The following is an 18726-nucleotide window of genomic DNA, read 5'->3' as shown; positions in this document are numbered from 1 at the left end:
AAATATATATATATATATATATATATATAATTCTAAGTATTCATTAATTTTGTTGTGAGTGTAGCATTATATTTTTTAGGCATTGCACGAAATGAAATTAACGAAAAATTGTAACAATTGACGGTTGAGGAGAAGTGGACACTGAATTGAAAACTTAGTGAGCTCAAAACAAATTAAAAGCTTAGTAGGGTTCGAAACCATAGTGAAGGTTTGAAAGAAAAAATAGAATAATGACCTAAATTCAAGGAACAATATTGCTATAGTTTTCTGTAAAATCTAAGTTCAAAATGTTCTGCCCTTAAAGGATATATGAGTTAAATAAAGGTAAGTGATTTTTTTTCAGATGAGTTTGGATATGATTTCAGAAGGAATTCAATATAATTTCAGAAGGAATTGATGATGGTTACAGGAGGAGTTAGATTCAAGGACATGAACTCAAAGCTTAAGTTATTTATGCATGGTGGTGGTCCTGGTGGACTCAGAGGTAGTGGTTGTTTGCAGAAGGGGTTTATGATTTCCTGGCTCACCATCAACTTTAATGTTCATCATTTTCTTCAGTAGGACAGCAGTCTTTAATTAACTTGATGGGGTAAGGCTGTGGAGAGGTCAGAGTTCCGAACTACAAAACTAGTCTAAAATCAACTTCAATGAGCTTGGTTATGACTGTGGAGAACCAGAGTGCACTTCAAGACGCTTTATTTCAGAATTTAAAAGTAAAAATTATTATCTAGGATGTTTTGGATTTAACAGATCTTTAAGTAGAGAGGGGTTTATCACTTAGTTGATTAACAACATTCATTCATACACTTGAAGTTTCAAGTTTGATTGCCCTGTCCTCCAATATTGCTTGTAAAATAATAGGTCTCAAAAATTTTCACAGGAGAGATTTTAGAAAATAAAAAATGAATCCAAATACTCACTATTCCATTATGAAGAAACAAAATTTGTTAATTTTTCCAATTGTTAAAAATATACTATATAGAAATGTCTTTTACTTATTCGAATAATGATTCATATTAAGTACAAATAATTTGAACATTGAATTTCGTCGGTAGTTGAACATTAGAGACATTTTTGTTTTTTACTGGTCAACATTAGTACTATATGTTTTCCTTATAAGTGCATGAAATTTGTTTGTGCGTAGTTAGAGTAGGTCTTAAGTTTGAGTAATATCAAAGATGAGGATTGTATATTTGCAGTAAATTTGATACCTAATCGTGATTAGCCCACTATGATCGAGTATTTTGTTGTGCCACTACTGGTGCTTTGTAATATCCTATTGCTTGTCAACATATAAAAAATACAAATAATTAGTTATAATATAATGGGATGAATAATAATTCCTTAAACCTAAAGAAACCTTGTGTTTGTTTTAATCCTTAAGTTTTTATTAGGGAACCAAACTTAATACTTTTGAAGTAGCTCAAATGGTTGAGTTGGAGAGACTTACATTTTGATATGCCAACTTAGCTTCTCAGGTTATTAATAGAATTTCATGTGATAAATTTAATACACGACATTTTATTATTGACCCAAAATGCCACAAGGCATTTTTAAGAATGTTTATAAGTCCGTCAAATTTGGATAAATGAAGAAATACTTTCCCATGTGAGTGGCCAACCCTTGACCACAGTAGTGGAAAAAAGTGTTGAGCTCTTACATGACGGCGTGGGTTCAAACTCTGTCGGTGATTAATCTAACATTTAACCTAACAAAATTTATCGTTTGACTTAAAAAACAATAAAAATAAAATAAATAAATAAATAAACCAACCTTCTCCATGGGGTTTGATTGCAACGGATTCCAATCTTTTCGTGTGGACCAATCTCCCTTGGCATTGGTTAAAGATATGTTTCATAAATATTGGATAATATTTGGTCTATGACTAGTCAGAATACCATATGCTTATTATTTTCAATCCCCAAAATGGAATATCAACACCATATAACTTATTTCTTCTAATTTCCCTAACCTCTAAACCTTCCTTACTACTTGAACATAGGTACCTTGAATCTTATGATTTATCCACTCCAACCTAATCCTAGACATAGGTACCTTGTCAGAATATACCAGTCGAACATAGAGAGATCGCAGAAGCAGTAGAAGAGAAGATACCATGTAGAAAGCAGAGATTGAAGAATTGCAAATGAAGGCTCAAGAGTAACAGGAAGCACGTAGAGAGAGAGAAGGAATAGCAAGATTTCTGTATTTCTCATTAGTTGAACAAATGAATCTTTACAGCAGTTTTTAAAGCTTTCCTTTTCTTACTCACCGTGTCAGCTAAGCTAAGTTAGCTAACTGTTCTAACAACATAACAACTAACAGACCAGCTTCATCTTTTGACACTTGGCAGCATCTCAAACCTTGATATCTTTACACAAACGAGCCCTTATTACTCGAAAATGTTATATTATTACTTCCTCTCATGGAAGAGGAGAAGCTCTTGAGTCTTCATGTTTGATAGAAAGAAGTAGAATGATCTCTTTTTCACCTAAGGCGAATGTATGAACCAAACTTGTACGCAATTGATGCTTTCGTGGGAAGCAATCTGAGGTGGATTCAATACAAGAAGCATTTACATATCCTATGATTCTACCTAAAGTATACAATCAAAAAGAAAACAGCTATTTAGCAAACAATCAAAGCTTCGTGTACAAGTACTCCCAAACATGCATGTATTTACAAATCCAAAAGGATGATTAATCAAAACTGTTAATCTATAACTGGTTTCATCTGCAGGTAGGTAAACTCCTTTCATTTAATTAAGTGGGATTAATTAAGCGCGAAAATGTTAGTCTAGTGGAATTCAAATGCGTGTCCCGTGTCAAAAAACATGTTGATGGGAAAGAGAGGCTGTAATTTGTTTATTCCTAACAATGCAATGTAGCGGGGAACCCACTCATTGAAGGAGTACCACAAATGGGATAATGGGGGAAGAAATTTCAAAGTCGTTTTTACTTGGAATGAGTAATTTGATGACCCTTTAAGAAACAACAATGTTTTATGGGGGAGAAAAGAAAAAGGAAACAAAAGGCATAAAGGAAAGTGGCAAGTTCCATGAGATACTGGGAACCACTTTGGCACTACTGCCAAAGAATAGATGCAATCTAGCCTCCAGATTGAACTCAGTCAGAACCATTATGCTTTGGAATTTAGCTTTTTTACTTTTGGATGGACTGTTCATCACTTGGTGGGAAAAAATGTTATGAAAATCGAACCTTGAAGACCTCTTACTTAAAAGTGAAGAAAAATACTACTAAACCATAGTACCAAGTGGCCATTCTAAATGACTTGTTAATTGTAATTAATCAGTGTTGGTTACATACCTAAATTACACTTGATGTAATCCTATATATTGTACATGATTTACACAATTCAATCAATGAAAACCGTACACTTTACATGGTATCAATAGTTTAAGTTGCCCTACATTTCTGGAAACCCTAACCCTAGCCCTTCCTGCCCTAGGTTCTCCTTCTTCCTCAGCCAACCTTCCTCGCTCCCTCCCATGGCATCCAGATGTTATTATTATTAGTATTTTTCATTTTCATAACTCATATGGTTGAACCCAATAAGCTTTCTAATTTTTTTAGCTTTGGAGTTAAAATGGTCATTGTACAATTAGAGAAACAAGTCTATTGGATTAGATGATAATTGAAAGGGAACTGACAGTAGGGCAAGCTATATAAAGTATGGCCCTTTGGCCCTGCTCTCTCAATTAAGCATATATACGTGAGCAAGTAAATGACTTGCCATTATGGACAATGCTCTTCTTTTTCTCTTGACCCTTTGACACTTCACGCGATATTGAGACCACTCTCATAAAAAGTAAAAGACTTATATCGATAAGAATATATTGCTAGACTAAATCTGATAACACCTTAAACTTTTGAACCTAAATCTAATTAGAGATTTGTTTTCCTCACTTAAATCAAGATTAATGAATCTTAAACTATCACTTATCTTTGCCAGTACTTCCTTCAAGATTCATGCATATAGGTCCTATTACTTGGAGAAGAATTCCCAGGTAATGTATGTCTCTTTCTCCTTATCACATATGTAAACACAATACGGTTATTATGAGGGAAAGTGCTCGAATAGTACATGATTAACGAGAATCATTTCCATAGCACATGTAATGGCGGAGCATGATTTTACAACAATGAAGTCAAGAAGAAAAAATATAGAATGTAATTCAATATTGTCTACTCACTCCTTAGTTTTTCTTTTCAACTTTTTATAGTGGTTAGAGACAAAAATATACATGGGTTGTCGGGGTTATGTGCAACCGGTGCCCCATCTTAGTCTATTGATATAATTTTTTTATAATGTTGTGTTACTGGCACAAAACACTACTGCAACAGTGTATATGTGTCAATGAATTGAGTTGCTCTCCACGGTTGGCTAGTAGTATTCTCCATAAACCAACATGGTACGATTCAAACACATGAGACGACTTAATTAATTGCTTTCTCTCATTATATGACAAGTACATGATTGAACCAATACCAATTATAGTTCAATTAATTGCAATTGACCATGAGAACCACTACCTAAACACTAGATTACATGCAAGTTGATCAGTTGGATGCTACTATACATCCACAATTGGTAGATAATCTCATAACAAATAAGGCCACTTATTGAATGTGCTTATAAGTAATTGGGCTACTCTTCATATTGCCAATTAGTTTTTTGGTAGAACCTCAATTTTCTTCACTTGCTCCACATCACCCAATTTGTGTTGTCCACGTGCTACGCTTAAAAATTTGTCTCACGTGAAGGGGCGTGTTGAGAGTATGAATCTCACATCAAAGAAAGAAGGGATGTTGTATGTACTTGTAAGTAATTGTGCTACCACCCATATTGCCAATTGGGTTTATGATAGAACCTCAACTTTCTTCACCATGAAAAGAGTGTGGTTGAGATAAAACATGAATAATTAGACAACTATCCAACATGAAAAACCATACTGAAGAGTACTAAATCTTGCAAAGTACCACGAGTAAAGAACCACACCACTCTCTAATAATTTTGCAATCATTGGCAAAGAAGCTGTGCACTAAGTCACCTCCAACAAACATAAAGCTTTTTCCTTATAGTCCTTTACCAAGCGCACACACAAAAACCATGGACAAAAGGCTCTCCTCGACATAAAAAAAGAGAGCAACTACAACCACTAAAACTCTCATCAACAAAGTGAGATAGCGGCCATAGAAACAAGAAGGGAAGATATTAAGAACGATTGAACTCCAAGGCCAAAGACAAGGGTCGACGTTGGTAGGTTTTTTCTTCATTTTTCTCTGTAGCGGCAAGGGTTTTTAATAAATAGGAAATAAACACTTCCATGGCCATCTCTCACTCTCACCATCACCGCCGCCACCCCGCCCCATTACCATCTCTACCACCACCACCCGATCACCATCATCGTTGTCACTAGCTACCTACTATCACACTGTCACCACTACCATCACTAGCATTTGTCTCCTACATAGCTCATTCATACGTTGATGCCTTTTAAAAAAAAAATTACAATCTATATTACTACATAGGTGGGCATCAGATGGTTCGATCTTGCTAAGTAGTTGACTTTAGATGCACATAAAGTTCCTTCATACTCCTAGGTTAAACAAATAAGAAATTTCTCAAATTAAAGTAGATTTCATCATTGAGGTCATTAGCTAAACATGGAAGAAGACAAATACAATAAAAGAAAATTTGATAAATTAATCAGGCAAGTTACACTTTACAGTCTGTACCCCTTTAGATTAATTTCTACTTTTTTTTTTTTTGGTAAAGCACTTTCAAATATTGTTTATCCAGTAGTATATAGCCTGGTTTTGTTTACTTAGGTCGTGTTTTTGTTTTGCAAACTTCCCTTGTTTCTTCTCAAGTCTCACTTGTTCTCTCCGCACAAAATTAAATAAACAAATGTTCACTGCTCTAGGAATTAGGACTAAACGAGATCATGGCCACATAAAAAAATTGAGATACGGATCAATTTTTCATTGTCCTCTAAATCTTAATCTGTAGTTCCCTGTTTCCCGTATTTCTCTTCTCAATAATTGTGCTATCATTTTAAAATAAAATCATTGATTTGCATTAATTAAGATGTGCGTTATTTAACTGCCAATTTAATAGATTAAATCATTCTATTAATATATCATAAAGTTTTTTGGTTGAAAAAAGCTGCTCTAATTAGCAAATAATGTCAGCAGTTAGATATCATAAAGTGGCAGTGGGATCATGATTTACAACTGCTTTCCCTGACATTATACCAAATATTGAATAGGGCTGCTCTCTTCGAACTTTCCTGGAAAATGACAGTGTGTTTGAACTTTCTTCAAAAATGACAATCTCCAAACATTATTCATTCTTTAAATTGCATGGTAATTGCAGATTGGAAGGGTTGATTTTGTGAGAGGAGAGTGAGGGTTGGTTTCTAATTAAACATTTACCTTTGAAGATTTCTTTTATTAAAGAAATATTATATTTGTTATTCAAGAAGAAAACATACGTAGAAAAGAGGATATGGTGCATACATGCGGCAACATGAAAATTTTGTTGGAACTTTTAACCTCATCGAAGGAAAAAGAGTATTACACTAAAATACATTAGAGAACGTGCATGGTAATTGCAGATTGGTAGGATTGATTTTGTGAGAGTGAGCGAGGGCTGGTTTCTAATTAAACATTTACCTTTGAAAATTTCTTTCATTAACGAAATATTATATTTGTTATTCAAGAAGAAAACATACATAGAAAAGAGGATATGGTGCATAACATGAAAATATTGTTGAAACTTTTAACCTCATCGAAAGAAAAAGAGTATCACACACATATACATTAGAGAATCTCCAATGAGCTCAGCTTAAGTTTTTTATTTTTTATTTGATAGGATTTTGGATAGAGTAATACTAGGGAGACTAAATTTGGAGAAATTTTTAATTGTGACGGAAACACAAGTGGTACACCATGTGTTTTAATAGGAGTAGTGAGAACATTTATTTTTTAAGTTATTAACTTTTTAGTATACATATCCCACCATTTGTATATGACACGTGGTGTACCACGCCGTGTACTGGTCACACTGAAAAATCTCTCCTAAATTTGTAGACAGTTTTGAAAACTAAAAAACATGGAAATTGATGATTGGTTTATTACTTATACGTTGATAAACATGTTTATTTTTATTAGTGACATATCATTTAGTTTGCAAATTTAGTCTCCCTAGCATTGCTAAGTAGGCTAATTTTTCAGACCGAATATGCAAACTATGTGATATGTCACCAATAAAAAATAAGCACGATAATCAAAACCTCAATCATTCTCACTTAGATTCTAAATTTTGAACTCTCGAACTTTGAGTTTTAAACCAAAATGTTAAACCCAAAATCTAATCTCAAGAGTTAAAACAAAACATCTGGTCGTGCCATTATAGACCTTAAAAAGATAAGATGTCAAAAACGGAATCAACATATAAAAGAAAATGAGATAATGGATGATGGTTAAAGTTGCGATTGACACTCTCAAATATAATTAGGGCACATTTACATAAAGGCAATCGGAATTAAAACGTATAATTGAATTCCAATTACAGAATATTTCAATGCTTACCAAATATTGAAGAGTCAAAAAGGTGATGGGACCCACGCAAATTTTGGAATTCAACCCAAAATCTAAAGGAATTAGATTCTCTACATTTAGGTGGTATTTGAATTCCGGATTGTTGGGGGGACTCAGAATGGATTTTTCCTCCTCATTATACCCTCACTTATTTCTAAATTTCAAGATTGACCTTTGCATTAACCCAACACCACCAACAGTTGCCCATTTTAACCAAAAAATTAGTATATAAAATAATTTATTTCAACTCAAGGCATTTTAGTAATTATCTTGATTTTCATTTTGATTCAGTAAACAGTTTATATGGAATCTATATCAACTTGACGATTCCAAAAGGTTTTAATAAACAACTTCAACATGAATCTAATTTTGACTCCTCTCATTCCAAGTCCTCATTAGTTCAATTTCTCTTATTTGATTATGAATTAGTAAACGAGTCATTAGTTAGTCAATCAACATACAGAGATAGACGTTTAGCTACGAATTTGAGCAAAACCTATAAATTAAAATCCAAACTTTGAAAAGTTTTTAAGTGCAATGTTGACAACACTATTCACACCATTTCAATATCTAAGCAAAGTACAATGGAAGTACTCTTCTCACTTTTCCCTTTGGTGCTTTATCAATGGCAATGGATTTCTTTTAACAATGGTAAATTTCATTACCAACACAACTAATCTCCATAATTAGAGGTCCAAATACAAGTGAAGCACAAAGCATAATAATGAACCACTCAAGAAGCACAAAAAAGAGCCCCACCCAACACAAGAATTGGAGACCAAAATAGCAAAACACAAAGCAAAAACCTAGCAACCTACTGCCCCAGCCGTCGCTGTAGCACCTCCAACCCAGCACGAGCCCCCAAAATAAAAAAAGAAAGCTTCATCATCCTCCAACAACCACCACAAAGATCTAAACCACAAAGCAAAGGAAGACAACGAGAAAATACTTCCCACAAAGCAACAGTACTGAGATTGGCAAACACAAGGAAGGTGGTGGTGTGGACACCCGAGCTAGAGCTCTACACACCTTCCAACTAAGTCGCAAAACGCAGCAAAAAAAAGTGGTTGCAGATTAAGACAGTTGTGGAATGGAGGGATGAGAAAGCCAATTGGGGCTTTCTGATCTTAGGCTAGAATGAAGAAATTGGGCAGTAGAACATGGAGAAAAACAAGCTGACAGAGATGGAAGAAATGGAAACGAAAAGGAAAAGGGACAACCATCGACCCTAGCCAAGACTAGGCCCGCTACTGAACTAATTGAGGAAATTTAAAGCTCATATAATTCAATGAGAAGGGCTGTCACGAAATGGAGAGAAAGGCTCATGGCAATGGGAATTAGGCATCGACTATACCACTTCTACAACTTTCATTGTCTTTTGCTTCAACTTTCATTGTCCTTGCGCACCATCACCCAAAGTGCCAAAACACCTAATCCCAAGTTCCCCCCAACCCCCAAAATTCCCAATTGCGTGAGAAAAAATGATATATACACACTGATTTTAATCTCTCAAACATCATTGCTTAATTTTGTTTGCTTTTTTATGTTTATTTAATTTGATAGCAAGAAACAATAATAGTGTAAAAAATTAATTTTGTATGCTTTTTTTTGTTTATTTAATTCGATGACAAATAAAAAATTAAAAAAAAATAATCCACTGAAAAATAAAAAAATTGTGTGAAACTCTCGTCTTTCACAAACAAAATTACCAAAAAATAAAATAAAATCCAAAGAGTCATGTGCTTGCCATGTGGCTACTGAGATCACAGAAGACTACAATCTACAGCTCACTCCCACGCTTCCATCTCCCTCAGTCACCCCCAGCGTCCTCGTCGTCAACAAATTCCCACTTTCTCTCTCTCTCTCTCTCTCTCTCTCTCTCTCTCTCTTTCTCTCTCTCTCTGTCTCTGCACATTTACCCTTTTTCCTGCCTTTTATTTTTAACTCCAACAGCTCCACCATCCCCTGCTCTCTCTCTCCTTTTTCTCTCTCTAGACACCACAAGAAAAGTGGAGCAACAACACCACCTACAAGCATTCACAAACAAAAAAACCTAGAGCTTGATCTAGAGCTAGAGCTACACTCTCACACATTTCACAATGCCACAACCATAACCATTGAATAAATCAGCTTTTCAACCTTAAAGCGTCAATCTTTCACCCATTTTCTCTCACTCCTCTTCTCAAATCACAGAAACCGCCATGGGAACCTGCACTTCGAAACCTCCAAAGCAGAACCCATATTCCCCCAGAGACCCAATTGACCCAAACAATCCGTCCCAAGCCCCCAAATCACTCCCATCCCACACCCATCACCACAAGGACGACGTCGCTTCACGGCAGTCCCAGTCCCAGTCCCCCTTCTACCCCTTCTACAGTCCCAGCCCCGCCCATTACCTCAAGAAGTCCTCTCCGGCGCGGAGCAAGAGCGCAACTTCCACTCCCAGCCGGTTTTTCCGGCGACCCTTTCCGCCTCCGTCGCCGGCGAAGCACATCAAGGCCGTGCTGGCACGGCGGCTGGGCAAAAAGGCATCGGCTTCGGTGGCGATACCGGAGGACGGAGAGGAGGAAGATGGGGTTGAGCTGGACAAGAGGTTTGGGTTCTCCAAGGAGGTTACGAGTCGATTGGAGGTTGGGGACGAATTGGGTCGAGGGCATTTTGGGTATACTTGCTCTGCTAGGTACAAAAAGGGGGAGTTAAAGGGTCAACAGGTCGCTGTGAAAGTCATCCCTAAAACAAAGGTTTGGCCTAATGCTCTTATTTGCATGTATGATTTTTGGTTAATCTATATTTTGTTTGTAAAGATTGGATTTTCTTGCTCTCATTTGCTTAATCTTGGTTGATAAAATTTGGGTTTTTTTATTTATTGTATTTTAGTCGTTCTTCAAGGTAAAAGTAAAACCTGAGACTTTAGGCCAATGTTGAATCTTTGTTATTGTTGTTGTTTTTTGTGTTGTGGGTGGGAGCCAGGGAGTGGTGGTTTACAGTGTGACTGTGTTAAACTTAATTCTTAGCTGATTAAGGTCGAAGACGTCCTTTGAGGTTGAATGTGGCACAAGGAAGATCTTTGCAAGATCTCGTCATGTATTCATATCAATTGACTGTGGTGGAGTTGTTCTAGATAGGATATATTATTCATTATTTAAATGAAATAAATATATGCTAAGACAAGTTGTTTGAGTGAAAGGGTTGTAAAGTGACCAAGTTGTTTGTTTATTGCTTTACTTTGGTCAATAATAGGTATTGATCTCTTGGCCTACTTGATCCACCTGAATAGTTTACACCAGGTTTTGCCCACTCAAGTTGGGATATTTTTATTTTCAAATCACATTTTGGAATGGAAGTACGTTTTTCCTTTCAAAAATGTGGATCTTTGGTGACCGATTGAATTCCATGTAGTGGGAATAGGAATAATAGACTTTTTTGTTTGTTTTGTGTGATGGCTTCTCAGCCATATAACACTTCGTCGATACCTAAGATGTGACAGTTTGTTCTGAATGATAAACAAAGCATTCAGTCCAATGGTTGTGAGTGGACCTAATCTTTGACAAAAGTCATGGTCCAAATTGTGGTCTTGGCCTTCCCACAGCTATATAATTGAACTAGATCATATAGCAGCCGGTCAATAATGGCCAGTAGTAACCATGCTTATAGCCATCCAAACTGCCGAAACCTTTTGGTGGGTCACATTTCACAATCTTGACCCTCTACATGGTTAACCATCAGAAGCCTCAGCAGATTGTAAGACGCTTATTGCAAGAGGAAAGAAACATTGAACTTAATCTTGTATTGTTTTGTGTTTGATGATCATGTAGCATGAGCTGGTTCACCAATAATTGAAGCTATATGATTGGCAGTATATTCTTTTGAACAAAGTTACAAATATCTATGCCCAACCCAATGTTTTAAAAGGCTCGCCTCAGGGCACGCCTAGGCTTCCTCTGAGGCTGGGGTTCAGTGTTCCTGCCCATGTTTTGAGGGAGTGGGCAGAAGGCTTCGCCGGAGACGCCTAGGCGGCGGAGGGCGCCCCTCAAGTCGTCCAGGCACCTTGTTTGCCTTTTTTTTTTTTTTTTTTTTTTTTTTTTTTTTTTTTTTTTTTTTTTTTTTTTTTTTTAAACCTCCCAAACCCAAAACGACACCGATTGGGTAAGGGTTTTTTGATATTTTTTTTTTTTTTAAACACTGGTGAAGGTGCTAACTAGAGGATGTATATAGATCACACAGTACATGGTAATTTATTAGGGTTTCACCAACTTGGAAGGAAAATACCCGGAAATTACCCCATAGCAATTTATGTGACCACATGAGCAGATATACAACAAGATTCCTGGTGAAAACTTCTGTGCTATGATGCTTATATCTCAACTGGAATCTCTAATTGAGTATGAGTCTGATTTGGTCATAGTAAGGTTCCAGAATACCTGGAAATTGTTGGTGCACGAATGATTGATTTCTTTGTTTGTATTTTGATTTAGATGAAGAGGATTTGGATGAATGATTGATTGATTTGTTTGTTTTACCTTTTGAATGATGAATTTGGATGATATTACTTTTGAATGATGAATTTAGATGATACTATCTTTTGAACGACTATGGATTTGAATGATAAATTGAGAATGGATGTTTATTTTACAAAGTATTATTTTTTATACAATTATTTGTATTATATAAAACATACCGTTAGGCTTCACCTCACGCCTCATGCCTAGGCCGGGCTATCCCTTGGACGCCTCGCCCACGCCTTATGCTTTTAATACATTAACCAGTGGTAAAGGTTTAAGGGACTCAACACTAATCCAGGGAGGTTGACCCAATCTACCCACTCTCTCATCAAAGAATAAAAGATGACGACTTCTAGTTCTGGACTATGCTTCTTCCCTAAAGTCCCCTGTAAAAGAAAGAGGGGGAAGAAGTAAATTTTTAGGGACACAAGGTGACAACTTTGTAGCTTTATTAAACATCAAGTATGCCTCATATGCTGGGAATTTTCTTTGCAAACAATAGTGTGTGAATTTATTCATGTAAAGTTGTTTGTATCATACTTGACCAATCCCGAAACTACCAAGCACCGGTCAACTTCATACCTTCAAGGATTCACTGAGGGGTTCTGTTGAGGCACCTTTGCCGAAGCACAAGAGTTTCCCTCCAACCAGGAGGCTAATCACAGCACGACACATGTCAACGTCAGAATAAAGCTCATAGAGTCCCACATCGACCGCGGACAAAGCTGGAGAATCCTCAACTATAAAAGAAGATGATTCTCCTACAATGAATCCTTAATGTCATTATTGTTCTTAAACTGGTCATTAGAACCCACCAATGACGTTTATGCTTAAACTTATGTGTTTGTGTAAATCCTTCACTATTAATGAGAACTCCTTTACTCCGTGGACATAGGGTGAACCACGTACATCTTGTGTTTGCTTCCCTATCTCTATCTCTTTACACATTATCATCACTAGGTGACTAAAGCAACCGAGCGAAGGTCACAAACTTGACACTTTATGTTGTTCCAAAGTCTCACTGATTTTGTGCATCAACAAAAGTAAATTGAGTATTATAAATGTTGAACAATGTACATAGGATGAGGTAAATACTCGAGTTGCCTTTAAAATAAGTCCAAGATCACGAGTAGTGATGTTATACTGGTATACAATTGACTTTCCTGTTCCCTGAGTAAATTTGGAGGCGAAGCATAAGATATGAAACACTTAAAGAATTGTATAGAAGGTCACAATAATGTATTGCTGTGAGATGTTGTGTTACATGTGGTGGCTTTGGTAGTTGATTTTACTTCTAATGCATTTTCTTTTCTTTTTTTCTTTTTCTTTTTGTTATGATTTCTTCTAACGACAATGTATTGTTTGTTGTTAGATGACAACTGCTATTGCAATCGAGGATGTGAGAAGGGAGGTCAAGATCTTGCAAGCCTTGACTGGACATAGCAATCTAGTTAAGTTCTATGATGCATTTGAAGACAGTGATAATGTCTACATAGTAATGGAGTAAGTTCAAAAATCGAATTCCTATTTAAGTCTACATCTCGTTTTACTTTTTCGTATGTGATAGTGATTCACCGGGTAAAAAGTTATAATTTTGCTAAGCTTGGTATGGTTGTGTGGTCAGGTTGTTCGTTTTTATTTTATTTTTTTCTTATGTAATTTACAGGAGGATTTCTTACCTCTCTTAAAGATATCTGACTTTATGGTATTCATCTTTTTTAACATTTCAGGTTGTGTGAAGGTGGAGAGCTTTTAGATAGAATACTTTCAAGGTATATAAATTAGATATCTTCCATAAGGACTTTCAGATGCTGATATTTTTTGCTACTAACTTAATAATCTGTTATTTCTGAAGGGGCGGGAAATACTCAGAAGATGATGCGAAGACTGTCATGGTGCAAATACTGAATGTTGTTGCGTTTTGTCATCTCCAGGGTGTGGTGCACCGGGATCTTAAGCCAGAGGTGAAAAACATTTCTCTACTTTTCTTCTTATCTAATTAGCAGATGAGACGTGTGTTTGAAGCTTAAATTTTTATTGAAGATCCAGGTGTGGGCAATGTGGACAAAGATACCCCTTTGAGGGATACTTCAAGTGACAAAATGAAGGGGTTGCTCAAAATTTCTAGTACTGAATGAGGCTGATTAAACCTGCATGCACTATTCTGTTTAGAAGGGAAACAAACTCAATTTAGATTTAAGTGTGTCCCTGCACCTTCGTTAACCCCCAATACTGTATACAAGGAATTGAACAACATGACTAATGGTTACTTTTATACAGCAGACAGACTGTAATAGAAACCCCTTATGTTTCAATTGACTGGATCTGTAGTTTCCCAATTTGCCCCTGAATTACCCAACTGTTTAAAATGATTGGTATGTATACATGGTTGATGTCTACTGGACTAAGATTAAGCATCATCATGTAGCCGGACAAAAACCTATTTGTCTTCTGGACAAAAATCTTTTTACTTCAGTATATTTAGTACTATTAGGCGCCTCCAATTTCATACAATCTATCAATAGATTGTTGCTGGGTGTCATTACTACTCAGTTCACACCTTAGGTTCCCAGATTCCCAGATTTTGTGGTTATTTCTAACAAGGGAAAGAAATTGGCACTTTGTTCCAGGCTAGGTGAAATGAAAACTTCACACACAAAATGGTTATCTATATCCGATAAATTTTAGTTTAATCATATAGGTGGCATTATGTTCTGTTTGGCTTGAAAGGGAAATATTTTAGTGACAGTTGAAATAGTAGTCCACACTGGCTGTTTCTACAGCAGGTGTTTTTGAACAATTGAAGAAATAACCTGACTCCTGAACCACATTTCCTTGTTCAATATTTTATCTTTTGTGCTAGTTGAAAAGGCGTTCATGTGGGAAGTGTAGGGATTCCACCTAAAAATTCAAAACTAGTTAATTGGCTTATATTTCCACTCGTATTTCTCCATCAGATACCTTGATATGTATTTATCATCATGAAAGCTAGAAGTTCATGGAAGTTTTTTATTATCTTATACTTGATGTACTTGTTATTGTCGGTTGTGCTCTCTAAATCTATTTCTCTTTATGTTAACCTAATGCTATTTTTCCTTTTTTGTTATCAGAACTTTTTGTATACCGCCAAAGATGAGAATTCCCAGTTGAAAGCCATTGACTTTGGCTTGTCAGATTTTGCCAGACCAGGTTTGTCCTTTCTTATTTTAGCTTGTTTTATTATTGATCTGTGTCTTTTGATTTTGGATAGGTTTTAATACTCTTTCTGTCTTACAGACGAGAGGCTGAATGATATTGTTGGAAGTGCATACTATGTCGCACCCGAAGTTCTACATAGATCTTATAGTACAGAGGCTGATGTGTGGAGTATTGGTGTAATAGCATATATTCTCTTATGTGGTAGCCGTCCATTTTGGTCCCGGACTGAGTCTGGGATTTTTCGGGCGGTCTTGAAAGCTGATCCCAGTTTTGATGAAGCACCTTGGCCCTCTTTATCTCTTGAAGCAAAGGACTTTGTCAAACGCTTATTGAACAAGGACCCTCGGAAACGAATGACAGCAGCTCAGGCTCTAAGTGAGTTTTTCTATGTCTGTAGTGTGTTAAGTTTCTGCTATCATTTTCCTGAGTCATTGCCTTAAATTCTTATATTTTTTGCAGGTCATCCTTGGATCCGGAATTATAATGACGTGAAAGTGCCACTTGATATTTTAGTATTTAGACTCATGAAGGTTTATATGAGATCATCATCCCTTCGGAAGGCTGCTTTAAGGGTGTGTATATGTTTCCACCGACGAGAGTGAGAACTTTTTCTCGAATTTTGCGTGCTGAATCAGATTCTTGGTCTTAAAAACTTTGTATATCAAGTCAAATGATGGGCTTAGTTTTCTTGATGAATGAGATTTTGGTTTGTACCTCCTAAAAAATATATAATTGAAAAGTAATTATTAGTATTCCATTTTAAATAATGATGACTCAATAAAACCATTGATTATCTGTTCTCATATTTTCTCTACATGGTCATGTGTATAATTACAGGAAATAAGAGGGACTTCTGAGATGTTATCAGTTAATGCTTGATGATTGTTTCGTCCAAATTATTCTTCTATACGTTTGCATAGTTGTGTTTTGAATTCTTTACGTTTGTGTGTTTTATATATTTTTTTAAACGTTATATTTTTGGATATATTTAATCAGTCTTTTAACGTTTCATTTCTGTAAATTGATGTGACAGGCCTTGTCTAAGACATTGACTCTGGATGAACTGTTTTATCTTAAGGAACAGTTTGCTCTATTGGAGCCAAACAAAAATGGCACTATAACTCTTGACAATATTAGAATGGTTGCTCTCTCTCTCTCTCTCTCTCTCTCTCTCTCTCTCTCTCTCAGAGACACACACAGAGAGATAAGTTAATATTTAGTGTGTTTTTTTTTTTTGTTATTTTCCTGGATAGGTCCTGATGAAAAATGCTACAGACGCAATGAAGGAGTCCCGCATTCCTGATCTCATTTCATCGGTAATAACTTGGTTACTTTCGTGAATATTTCTATGGTATTAGGCTCAATAGGTTATAAAATTACTTACTGGTTAGTACTTCTCCCATGACAGTTAAATGCACTTCAATACAGAAGAATGGATTTTGATGAGTTCTGTGCAGCTGCATTAAGTGTCCATCAGCTTGAGGCACTTGATCGTTGGGAACAACATGCTCGATGTGCATATGAACTATTCGAGAAGGATGGCAACAGGGCGATTGTCATTGAAGAACTTGCTTCGGTAAGTTGAAATTTTAATGCCACATTTTGCAGACTTGTATAGTATTTTACTTACGAACTGGATTTGCTGACATTTCTTAAACTTTCTGTTTTACTAGTTACATTTCATAAGTAACATACTTTTGGTTAAAAGAATACTGTAGGGTGGGAGAAGTAGAGTTCTGGCTAAAATGTACTTTTGGTGCTTAAATTTTGATTCAAATGGCACCTTGGTCTTGTTTTTTACATTTATTTTGGGCAAGGCCTATTATTTTGAATTGAAGCAATGTGGTCAGCTCAACTGCATCTGTTCTATGACTGACTTTTGTTATCATATCAGCAGTCAATGCATTATGTCAGTAAACCATGGACGGCAATAACTTTTGATAACAAAAACATGATTATGGTGCACGAAAGATCACACCATGAACCGCTTTTGATAACAAAAGCATGATTATGGTGCACAAAAGATCACATTACTTCACTTAAAAAATTTGAAAGATCGAACTGAAACATTGGAAAAGGGACCAAACTAAAGTTGAGCTGAGATTGAATGGTCATACTCCCATAGCATATTTATTCCTAGATTTTTTAATTTCTAAGATATTAGCACATCCTATGCATCTGTATTCTCATAGTATCCGCCCTTTATGCATGGATTTTGATATTGATTTGGTTTTTAATTTACGACCTCTAGAAACGAAAGATTTGCAAGGCTCTGTACTATCTGTAATGTACCGGACTGAGACTACTGTTGTTCATACTCTCTCCAAATTGTGATTCAGGAACTTGGGCTTGGTCCTTCCATTCCACTTCATGTGGTTCTCCATGACTGGATTAGGCACACAGATGGGAAGCTAAGCTTCCTCGGGTTTGTGAAATTGTTGCATGGTGTGTCCAGCCGGACGTTTGTCAAAGCATAATGAAGATATAGAGCATTATTTATGCACGTGTTTTAGCCAAATGATATGTGCTATATGTGGAATAGATGTGGTGCACCCGATGATTGATTTTCAAGATTTGGAAGTTCGGAAAGATGGCCATTTGCAATCCGTTTGGCACACACGTTGAGTGACCCATCCGGCCAATTCGTGAAGAGGGGTTGAAACATCCCGGACAATGCAGGTGCGAAATCTTGGTTACCAGTTGGAATGCTGTGTAGCTATTCAAGTGTAAAGCTGTAGTTAGTTTTGCCGAAATGGGCGGTTACAATATTCTTCAACTCCTTAGATGCATTGTATCTATCTGGTTACTTTGAAACATGCTTGATTTGCCTTAGTGTTGTAAAACTCCGCAATGGCATCAATTGAAAACCAAGATTTACCATTCGGTGTTTTGCAATTTCTGAAAATATCTGCACTCGTAGGTTTTCATCACATCTTTTTCATGCAATGAGCAGTCTAATCATTTTCCAACATCTCACCACTTGGGCTAACCCGAAAGGCAGCATATGCTCACCGTCTTATTGATTCGGGAAGTGATTTCGACACTTGCTTCGCTCTCTCGTCCTCTATTTAATTTTGGCTTTTTATCAAGTAAATTAAAGGAGAATCAACGGACAGAAAATAAACAGTATACATAAGGAGTGCAGAAATCATTTTCCTCTTTGTATTTAAAAAGAGTTGTTTAGCATGAACCATTAAAAACTGAAAAGAAAGGAAAAGAGAGTTGCTTGTATGCAATGGACACAAATCCTCTCTGGATCTGAGCCTAGGGATCAATAGATCCGGACCATTAAAATTTGATCTAACGGTTACAATTATTATAATTTTTAGGGAGGCCTCCTGTTTGTAGCCGTTTGATCAAATTTCAACGGCCCAGATTTATTGATCTCTAGGCTCAGATCC

At 36.2% G+C, this 18726-nt stretch overlaps 1 protein-coding gene across 2 annotated transcripts; it reads left to right on the top strand.

Annotated features, from left to right (window-relative positions):
• The first annotated feature begins 9381 nt into the window (after positions 1 to 9381).
• On the top strand, positions 9382 to 18205 carry LOC137726327 (CDPK-related kinase 5). Of its 2 annotated transcripts, none has more exons than XM_068465240.2 (11): positions 9382 to 10366; positions 13500 to 13630; positions 13858 to 13899; positions 13983 to 14091; positions 15238 to 15316; positions 15404 to 15700; positions 15785 to 15897; positions 16359 to 16466; positions 16579 to 16641; positions 16734 to 16901; positions 17665 to 18205. In XM_068465240.2, the coding sequence occupies exons 1-11, from the start codon at positions 9827 to 9829 to the stop codon at positions 17800 to 17802; spliced, it is 1788 nt and encodes a 595-aa protein (XP_068321341.2). In that variant the 5' UTR covers positions 9382 to 9826; the 3' UTR covers positions 17803 to 18205. The 2 variants fall into 2 exon arrangements, with proteins under 2 accessions (XP_068321341.2, XP_088550905.1); XM_088694779.1 differs by having other exon boundaries at positions 9438 to 10366; positions 17577 to 18205.
• The last annotated feature ends 521 nt before the right edge of the window (positions 18206 to 18726 follow it).

The sequence above is a fragment of the Pyrus communis genome, chromosome 5 (assembly GCF_041283825.1).
Source record: "Pyrus communis isolate YQ-2024b chromosome 5, ASM4128382v1, whole genome shotgun sequence".
NCBI lineage: Eukaryota > Viridiplantae > Streptophyta > Magnoliopsida > Rosales > Rosaceae > Pyrus > Pyrus communis.
This window is presented reverse-complemented; position numbering and strand designations above follow the sequence as displayed.